At 37.5% G+C, this 10,848-nt stretch overlaps 2 protein-coding genes across 2 annotated transcripts; one reads left to right on the top strand and one right to left on the bottom strand.

Annotated features, from left to right (window-relative positions):
- Positions 1 to 157: 157 nt before the first annotated feature.
- LOC117785562 (enoyl-CoA hydratase domain-containing protein 3, mitochondrial) lies at positions 158 to 1,376 on the bottom strand. The gene is made up of 4 exons (XM_034623647.1): positions 1,266 to 1,376; positions 1,156 to 1,212; positions 722 to 1,098; positions 158 to 658 (listed from the first exon to the last, which is right to left on the bottom strand). The coding sequence occupies exons 1-4, from the start codon at positions 1,296 to 1,298 to the stop codon at positions 277 to 279; spliced, it is 849 nt and encodes a 282-aa protein (XP_034479538.1). The 5' UTR covers positions 1,299 to 1,376; the 3' UTR covers positions 158 to 276.
- A 95-nt stretch (positions 1,377 to 1,471) lies between these two features.
- On the top strand, positions 1,472 to 5,020 carry LOC117784728 (sphingosine-1-phosphate lyase). Its single transcript, XM_034622537.1, has 6 exons — positions 1,472 to 1,615; positions 1,899 to 2,074; positions 3,088 to 3,749; positions 3,808 to 4,256; positions 4,323 to 4,469; positions 4,530 to 5,020. The coding sequence occupies exons 2-6, from the start codon at positions 1,921 to 1,923 to the stop codon at positions 4,750 to 4,752; spliced, it is 1,635 nt and encodes a 544-aa protein (XP_034478428.1). The 5' UTR covers positions 1,472 to 1,615; positions 1,899 to 1,920; the 3' UTR covers positions 4,753 to 5,020.
- The last annotated feature ends 5,828 nt before the right edge of the window (positions 5,021 to 10,848 follow it).

Consider the following 10,848-nt stretch of genomic DNA (forward strand, 5'->3'; position numbering starts at 1 on the left):
TTTTATTTGGCCGATGGGGGAGAGCCTATTAAATGTTCTAAATAATATATTTATAGACTTACCCAAAATTCCTATACAACCTGCAGGTTGATAATAATAAGATGATCTGGATGATTTAAGAACGATCTTATGTAGGTGCAAATAAAGCAATTTTCCATGATATCTGCAATGTTTAACAAGTGTTTAATAATATTTGTTTCATAACAATTTAAATGCACAACTGGTCAGTTCCTTTAAAAATATCAGACATTCTCCTGATTCGATTCGTATTATCGTTCACTTCTCATGCTTCCAATGCGGCGATCGCTTTTCAATGAAGCTGGTAATGCCCTCCTTGCAGTCCGCCAATTCGAGATTTTCCATCATCTTCTTCTTGCCACTTATGTAGGCCTCCTTGAGCGGCATATTTAGCTGTTCGTAGTAGAATTCCTTGCCCAGGCAAATTACTGCTCGACTTTTACTTTTAATGGCGCAAGTGATTTCATCAATTGTCTGATCCAAGTCCTTCTCGGGCACTACTTTGGTGACCATACCGGCTACGTAGGCCTCCTGGCTGCTAATGGGCAGGCCAGTCATCAGCATACAGGCCGACTTGGGACGCGACATGACGCGTCCAATAGCCACACCAGGTGTGTTGCAGAAAATGCCGAAGCCAGCGCTGAAAGGGAACAGGAAAAGGGACTCATTAAATGAGGAACTAAAATCAGGAGCAACTTCATACCCGGGTGTGGAGAACGCGCTCTTCTCGGAGGCCACGATAATGTCACAGGAGGCGACCAGCTGACAACCCGCCGCAGCGGCCAGTCCATTGACTTTAGCTATCACGGGCACAGGTAACTTTTGTATGTCCAATATAATATCGGTTAGCTTTTGAAAAACTTCACTTCGATGATTGGAGTCGTTGGCATGCAGCTCCTTCAAATTGTGCCCAGCCGACCAGACGTAGCCCTCTGCCGACAGCACAATACAGCGCAGTTCCAGATTATCGCGGTCCTTGAGTAACACTTCGTGGAGCGCCTTCATCATGTCCATTGAAAGAGAGTTCCGTGTGCGTTGATGGCTTAATGTTATTTCACGTACGCCTGCGACATTCTTGACCTAAAGGTGTAAAATAATATTGTTTACTCTCTTATTTACTATGTATTTAATTCTCACCTTTACAAATTCCTGTGCTGCAGTACTTCCAAATCGAATGGACGTTGAACGGGCACACTATTGTAACGACATATTTAATAGTTGAATCATACAAAATACATCATAGTTACCAATTTAAGTGTATTTGGCAAATAGCGCAGCATCTATCAACTTTAAAATTAATTTATTAATATTATTTATTTCAGGATCGATTGGTTTTAAAGCAATAACTATTTAATTCGGTGTGAATGGCACACAGATCATATGTTTATCGTAGTCAGCGTACTAGGCACACACTTTTTGCTTTGCCATTCACACACATGCTATCGATATGTTGCTGCAGGTCAACAGCTGTGCTGAGCGCTCATTTGTTTAGAAAATTTCTCTCGCTGAAAACACAAACAGGTGCCGTAAATTTATGCAAGTATTAACGTATTGTGCATTTGTTTAACACACAAAGCGTTATTAATCAGTGCAACCGGTGAGTGAGACAAATAAAATGATTTAATTATTGCCTGCCTTTTTAATAACAAGAAGAACAAAGAGTTTGATTTTATAGTCAAACTACATGTACATGTGTGCGTATGTGTGTGCCTGCATACACAATGTTAATAAATAAATGCTTATGTCGAACATGTCCGATACTCTTATCAGCTAACAGACCATTTTGTTAGCGATTATCAAGTAACTAGCTCACACACGAATTTCAGTTATTGACTGGAAGTGCTCGAGTTCGGCAGTGTTTTAATTAACTTTCATTTTAGTTGTGCTCACTTCGTTAACATAATGCGTCCATTCTCTGGAGAGGAATGCGTCAAGCCCGTCACCGGGTGCATTAATCGCGCCTTTGGCAACAAGGAGCCCTGGCAGGTGGCCGCAATCACAGCAACAACTGTCTTGGGCGGCGTTTGGATCTGGACGGAGTTAACCAAGGATGAAAGTACGTTAAAATATTCCAGTTGACGGCCAGAACATCAATCTATTTTTAATGCTCTTGACAAGCATTTTAATCCAGCTTATAATCTTATCTGCCCTACTTCAAAGTACTTATAAGTACATATGCATGTACCCAACTATATGAAAAAACAATATATTCCATAGTTCGTGTACTTTGACCTCCATTATAAAGGTCTTATGCACTTAAACTTTGTTCATAGTTCGCTGATATTTATAAATTAATCAAACTATGAGATTATGCATGGATTAAACTTGTGTCAAAAGTTGATTAGTTGCAAAATGACAGGGTTTATCTTTAGCATAAGTAAAAATATATAAATATATATGCATTTTCTTTTTTGATTATTCTGTTAAATTTCATTATTATTTAATTCGTTATCAGTTGCAGGTTTGTAGGTGGCACCATTAGATATGATAACTTATTTTACCCTTTCAGAGAGTATTACATTTTTGTCAAGAAACTTGTAAATTTTTCTGTAAAACAGATAACAATTCAATTAAATAATTAAAAAGGTAAAGAAAAGTTGTAGAGTTTCTTAGTCAAAAATTCTTATTAATCTAAAAATCTCGAAAACAAATAGTTTTCATATTTTTCTAGTGTGTAAAATTTTCGGTGTAAAGAAAATAAATTTTCTTTCATGTTTTATGACTAACTTTCGCTTTTAAATGGTAATCAAAGAACTGTAAATCACCCTATGAAATTTAAAACTCTTGTTCTAGGTATTTCATAATGTTTGATAGCTAATCTTTTGGTTCTTTGAACTTCCGGAATGTTTTTGATCGATTACTAAATACAAGTAGATGCCTGGCTACCAGCTGCAAGTGTTTTATTAAAAATAAATTTTCAATTAAAATTTTTTGATATGTGCTTATCACTTAACTGATAAACATTTCAAATTTCCCTTCAATGTTTTATTTTAAGCAATTGCTCAAGGTGAAAACTTTCTAATAAACTATAAAAAAATACTAATATTATTATTAATCTTTCATTTAAAGGTCTTTACGTGCGCGGCAAGCGTCAGTTCTTTAAGCTGGCCAAGAAGCTGCCTCCCGTTCGTCGTCAGATTGAGGCCGAATTGGATAAAGCGAATAACGACTTCGAGTCGGATATTAAGAAGAGCAACCAGCATCTGACATACTCCTTGCGTCTGCCCGAGAAAGGTCTGAGCAACGAGCAGATCTTGGGACTAGTCGACGATCATCTCAAGAATGGTCACTACAGTTGGCGAGATGGACAAGTCTCGGGCGCTGTATACGGTTACAAGCCGGAGCTGGTAGAGCTTGTCACAGAGGTTTATGGCAAGGCCTCGTATACGAATCCACTGCATGCTGATCTATTCCCCGGCGTATGCAAAATGGAGGCTGAGGTGGTGCGCATGGCCTGCACTCTGTTCCATGGCAACAACGACTCTTGCGGCACTATGACAACCGGAGGTACCGAGTCCATTTGCATGGCAATGAAGGCCTACCGGGACTATGCTCGCGAGCACAAGGGAATCACCAAGCCCAACATTGTTGTACCACGCACAGTGCATGCAGCCTTCGATAAGGGCGGTCAGTACTTCAATATACACGTTCGCTACGTCGATGTCGATCCCGAGACCTACGAGGTGGACATGAAGAAGTTCAAGCGTGCCATCAATAGTAATACCATTCTGGTAAGTAAAAAACAATCCTCATTACGGACTTATCTAATGTTGAGTCGTTCATTTATAGCTGGTGGGCTCTGCACCCAATTTCCCGTATGGCACTATGGATGACATCCAAGCTATTGCTGCATTGGGTGTCAAGTATGATATTCCTGTGCATGTGGATGCTTGTCTGGGCAGCTTTGTTGTCGCTCTAGTGCATCATGCTGGTTATCAGGTGCGTCCCTTTGACTTTGCTGTTAAGGGCGTCACGAGTATCTCTGCGGATACGCATAAATATGGCTTTGCACCGAAAGGCTCTTCGGTCATAATGTACTCGCAGAAGAAGTTCAAGGATCATCAGTTTACGGTCACAACTGATTGGCCTGGTGGCGTTTACGGCTCACCAACCGTGAATGGATCCCGTGCTGGCGGTATAATTGCTGCCTGCTGGGCTACAATGATGAGTTTCGGCTATGAAGGATATCTGGAGGCAACTAAACGCATTATCGACACAGCGCGCTATATCGAACGAGGGTAAATTATAAAATAAATACTTTAACCACGTTTGTGAATTTGTTAAAACTATAAAATTCCTTACAGCGCACGCCAAATCGATGGTCTCTTTATCTTTGGCAAGCCAGCGACTTCAGTTATTGCCTTCGGCTCAAATGTGTTTGATATTTTCCGTCTTTCGGATGCGCTCTGCAAACTGGGCTGGAGTCTAAACCCCTTGCAGTTCCCCTCTGGGTATGTGAAGTGCTATCTATCAAATTCGAAACCATAATAAAATTCTTTATAATTTTATAGTATTCACATCTGCATTACGGATATGCACACCCAACCTGGAGTAGCGGATAAATTCCTGAACGATCTGCGTTCTTGCACTGCTGAAATTATGAAGGATCCTGGACAGCCTGTGGTTGGCAAGTTCGCTCTTTATGGCATGGCCCAGAGTATACCCGATCGATCGGTTATTGGCGAAGTGACTCGTCTGTTCCTGCATTCCATGTACTATACACCTCAAAAGTGAATAACGTTCATCGAATGATTCGCTATAACGGCAATATAAACCACCATTCAGGGAACTGCATTCCTGATGCAATATTCCATCCCACGTAAACCGAAACCTTTTTAATGTTATTGTTCCCACTCTGAGTATATATGTATATCATGTTTTATTGTCGCATTTATAGAATTTTATTAGTGATTGTAAATGAAATTTATTGAGATCAATCTACATGTTATATATTTGTCTAAAAAACTAATTTATGTCAATTGTGAAGTGCTTATATTGTATATTAAAAAGTTTTCTAAGTAAAAAAATTTGTTTTTAATAATGTATCTATTTTGTTTATTCTTATAACTGCCCGCTGGTATCTAAAAACTTTTCGAAACAAATATTCGATTTACACTGCTCCAACAATTTACCATAATTAATGTCTATCTGTGCGTGGGTGTCACGATCCAATTTGATCTTTGTCTATTTTTCTATCGCTTGCCACGCGTCGGCGTTTTAATTTAGCTTTTACTGCTGCTGCAGATCTTACACGCCCATTTCCTGTCTTTGTAATTTATGTAAGTTTCTTAGTTTAAATAAATTTCAGTAGCGGAAGCATTTATTTCGATGTCTGTGACAAATGCGACTTATTTATTTCGTATAGCACGCGTCAGGTGTCAAAGTGACTCAAGGTGCTGGCATTCCCATTTGGGCGGCAACAAGTGCCAAAGGCAAATGGCAAATGGAGCTCGACAGACCCATTGGAGTCGCCACATAACAACAATAACAACAACAACTACTCATACGTTATATTTTCACACAGCTGTGCAACAAATGAAACCTGTCACACATTAACATGCGTCAGTCAAAATCATCCACACCCACACAATAACGCCTCCGATTCTCCAATTCTTCATACAAAAGATTCCCAACTTAGCTGGGCACACAACCAAAATAAATATATCTATCTCTGAGCCAAGCAGCCAAAATAAAACCGGTGTTGCCAAAAAATAAAAAAAACTACATAAGAAACGTTTCTGTATAAACATTTTCATAAACACACACGAAAAGCGCAGCGGCAGCGTTGTACAGTGGGCCAAAACGCTGAATCTTTTCACAAATTTTTAGAAATTCTCTTAAAAGAAAGCAGTAATTTATTTGTTAAAATAAAATTTAAAAAAAAAAATTAATATTTATCGAGTCACCAAGGGTCACAGTCTGTATTTCATAAGGTCTTGCGACGCCAGCGCTAAAGTAAGCAGTCAACGCTGACGCCGACGTTGCCGCCGACGCCGACGCACAGGTTGAGCGGCTCAGTCGGTCGCTCATTGAGGGGCTTCGTCTCTGGCTGCCTCTCCATTCGGAATGCGTCCGTTGCGAGCGTCAGTCGCACTCGTCGCGTGTGTTAAGTAGCCAAATATCAAATTGTTATAAAAAAAACCCGATTTGAAACCAGCGGGCATAATAAAACACAATATTTATAACACATAATTTAATGCAAATTAATTAAGGGCTCCATATCAAATTGAATGATCGGCAAAGAAATAAAAAAACAAATCCAACTCGTTGCGGCAACTTTAAACTTTTGCTTTTTGAACAGGGCAGCAGTTTTTCATTCTTTTATTCCACGTATTGTTAACGCTAAGTGGCGCCCCTACTAAAATAAAAATAAAATATATACATTTCTGCTTAAAACATCGAAAGTGGTTCCTGACTGTGAGTGTGAATGTGTGATGTGATATCAAGTGCAATAATTCATAAATTCTGCTGATTAAACTGCACTGCAGTATTAAAGTGTCATTCTCGAAAGTCAATTGATTGGCTACTGCTATAAAGGAATACTTCAGAATCTTTTATCAATATTCTCTAAGGTAAACTCAACTATGCACTATCTGAAACATTTAACAATATCCCAAGCAAAGTTTCATTTTTAACACATTGTTTAATCTACAATCAGTCTTGAGCGATAACACGTAAATTGGTCAATTAAAGAATGATCATAATCAGCGAATAGAAAGAATTGACGATAAGGCAACACATTTAGCAAATATGTATGTACTTTGCCTAAACAACAATAGTCGAAACAATAAATAAAATAATACAAATTATTGACAACTGGTTTTAAAGTTTAGCTAATTTGCAATTGATAGCTATAAGAAATACTCATACACATTTCAATTAAATTAAAAATAACATATAAAATACTGATAAAAATGTCTAGTATTATTTTTCTTCAATTCTAAACACTGGCGATTAATTTTCAATTCTCAGTCAATAATTACAAGAATTTGTTATTCCTTGCTGTATTGCCATCTATTTATAGGTATAACATATTTGTGGTGACCAAGAACATATCGTGTTTCAGCTTATTATCTGCATTCTCGATTTCCATGCAGTCTTTGCCTATCAGCTATGTACTCGAGCTTAAACCTGATATCAGTATAAATAAATATTTAAAAAAATATGTACGTACATGTGCCTTATCGTATAGCTGCGCAAAATACTTTTCTTCGATATCAGATACAACAGTTTTCATAATTCTCAGACTCGAGCTGCAGCTCTTTTTACATCATTTTCAGGTCTACTGTGAGGCCCGACAAAGATAAGAGCACCAAGAATTGTCTGCTTTTTGATTTTCCATTTTATCTAATACTGCGCAAATTAGATAAGATATGCACATATGTATATATGTATCTTATTTTGTTTTGCTCCAGTTTTTAAGATACACATGCATACTTCCCAAACCGATAAATGTTTTTTGGCGTTGAATTGTTTGATTCGTGCTTGCATGCAAAGACGCCATCAGCTTGGCCAAAACAACTCCTGGTTATTAGCCATTTATGCATGAGTTTGGTCAGATAGTGCGCCCATTTGGTTGCACCACCCAATTCCTATCCATCAGATACTCGCACAAATAGTTTTAAGGCGCATTTTTCCATGACAACCGCATGGCGGGCATAACAAGTCCAGTAAAAGTTGTTTTCCATATGACAACAACAATAGCTTCCCAAAGGACGTTGGCTAGCTGGCAGTTGGGTGGCCCTAACACTCTATTTTTTTTGTGGTTACCAGGGTGCGGCCTTTAATGCCTGGCGTCATGTTACCATTTATAGTCAACTACCAACTGCGAAGTGCGAGTTTGTTCCTAGAACTTTCGCTGCTCCTTTGTGTTTAATCAATAACTTGAAAATGGTTTGAGCAATTTTCTGTTTCATTTGTTTTATTGCTTGTTTCGCTTGATTTTCCCCAACATTTTATTGCTAATTGCAGATCGAGGCTAGGGAAGTAACCGATAAATTGTGCGTTGTACTTGTTGTTGTATCTGCTGTTGTTGAATTACTTGGCATTCAGTTCAGTGTTGACTTGTTGAGTTTGAGTTAATTAGCTTCTCGTATATTTGCGACGCAGTTAAAAAGTATTTAACCTGTTGATGAAGGGAAAATCAATGCAGAAAGAAAGTTACACAAAAGCTACACTCTTCTTTCTTCAAATTAACCAAGTTTAACAATATCACTGTGAAATGAAATGTTTCTCAAGCGCCGCTTTGATTATTGCAACAACAAAATTCAAAGCATATTCCATTTGGCAACGCAAATATATCGTAGTATAGTCCATGCATATTTGCAACGCTCCAAAAAATCCAATAAACGGCAATCACAAGAGGCAGCAGCAAAATGTTTTGCATGCCCACGATGTACATATGTGCCAATAAATATACTTACATACATATTTGCATAAACACATATGTACTCGAATGTACATACAAAGTATGAAACGGGCACGGCATATTCAAGTGCAATTAACATCAAATCTCAAGCGTTGTTGCTATTTTTTTTTTTTGTTTATGCCAAGACTATTGACAAGTCTAGCACTCATTTGAGTTAGCAGGAGAATCTCACTCTAGATACACCCAGAGAAAAGTTCTCTAGTCTTTTAAGATTATCATTTGGAGTTAACTTTGTTTTTTAATATTTTAAAATGTTTTCTAAACAATAAAATGTCAAATAATAGAATTAAATTGGATTATATCTTTTTCGTCTGGTGTATTTTTTTTGAGTGTATAGCTATGAGTTGTAGCTCTAGTAATAAGTACTGTAATAACTCGTAACACGCGACTTGAACACGCCTTTGAAAAGTTTTCGCTATGAGATTCAGTGTAACCTTCATGAGTGTGGCGTGTTGCCGACTTCTAAGCAAAAACTGAGACAGTCCCCAAGACACAGCCAAATTCTCAGCAAACAGCATATGTGTAAATAAACTCGGAGCTCAAGTGATTGCCAGATGACATCAGCTTTTGGTGGCGAGAACAAAAGCACGCTTCAAAATGTTGTAGATACTCGAACACAAAAAACAAAACAAAAATTAAGTATCTTGTAGTTTGCACAGGCCGACAGGTGATATACAGAGACAGTGAAAGTCACAATGCGATTTTGCATTTATTTATAAGCATTTATAATAATTACAAATAAAAATATAAGCATTAAGAGCGGCTGCTTTTGTTTCGTTAAGATACTTTTCGCATCTTTCAATCAGTTAATTTTATTGTTTGTAATGCGATATGTGAGTTTTAGAACCGCATCCGCAAACGATCAGTTAATTGATCAGTGACTAAACGTGTGGTTCAGATGAATTGCCTCAAGTTACCTGTTATATATTACATATATACAAATGCAATCTCTTATTATAATATGCGAGTACACGTATAACAGCAATTAAGTGTGCAATTAAGTTGAGCTTGAGATTGAAATTTTCAATTGAGCGTGATGACAAATTGTTCCAGTTGACTGGTTCAGAAATAATAAAAAAACAACTTTAATTGACTAAAACTAATTCAATAGAAATTATAATAATTAATTATACACTCTTTGTTGAGTGATTAACTTCAAGGCAATTCCCTTTTTCTGTATACTTATCTTTAATTTGTTTTCCAAACACAAAAGTCAACAAATGACAGAGTTATGCAATTACTTATCGACTTATCGAATGCAGAGTGATAAAAAAGAAACCAAAAACGTAGGTCACATTTGTCAAGAGATAGCTTATCGCGAGAATAACTCACAGTCATGAATGCCACAAGTGGCAAGCCTTAAAGAGCAGAGCAGAGAGAACTCACTGGTAATCTGACACCAAAGACGACAAACCCACGTGACCTTCAGACATTTGTCCATGTCAAATGTGTCCACAATATGTAGTCACTTCTCATTCTCATTCTCGTTCTCGTGCTCATTCTCATTGTCGTTCTCTCTCTCGCTCTTTGGTTATCTGTGCCAAGCCGAAAGTGATGCGATGTCACAGAGTCCGCTCGAAGGTGAAACTTGGTCACTTGGAACGACAACAGAGCAACAGTTGCACTTGTTCAACATGGAGACCAATTTATAGACAGACAACTATTCTTTATGTTCAACTCGAGCTTGTTAGTTTCTTTAACTTAACTTGGTCAATGATCTCCCATTCCGCCCCGAACCAGTCACATGAGAAGGCCTCTTAATAACTTGTCATTTATTGAATTATTCGTATAAGCCATAAATTAGAGCGCATATTTGGGCAGACTTATCGGCAAACAAAGACCACATTAAAAATATTCCTCGAGGCGCGTGCTCAAATATGAACTTGAGTTTCAATTCAAATTGTACATATGAGTGGGAGTAGGGAATATTTTGAAAATAAAAAACCTAATAAAATGTGAAGAAAAAAGTGACTTTTAGAGACAGTAATAAAATGCATGTGCGTCAACGTCTTGGAATTTTGTGAGTGGGATGCGAAACGTATTTTTTTTAAGCAAATTACATTGAAAAATTTAGTTAAAACAAGTAAGAAGGGTCGAAAATGAGATTAAGTGAATACTGGACACGCTGTATTCAATATAACAGTTGGAAGTTTTTAAAGGGAAAGTATGGAAAAAAGAAAAATGATGGGAAAAAACAGCTCTTGCCAAATTTAATGCAGAATAAAATTAGAGCTGAGTGTCGAATTTTAATTAACTCGCTTGATCGTCAACGTTTTAGATATTTCGCTGCATTTTTACATCACTAGTAAGAAGTGTAAAAAACAACATGAGAATCGAACTAGAAATTTTGCAAAGCAATACACGTGTATTATTCACTTTGTGAAAACAATTTTCACAAAGTT

This window comes from Drosophila innubila (genome assembly GCF_004354385.1).
Source record: "Drosophila innubila isolate TH190305 chromosome 2R unlocalized genomic scaffold, UK_Dinn_1.0 1_C_2R, whole genome shotgun sequence".
Classification (NCBI taxonomy): domain Eukaryota; kingdom Metazoa; phylum Arthropoda; class Insecta; order Diptera; family Drosophilidae; genus Drosophila; species Drosophila innubila.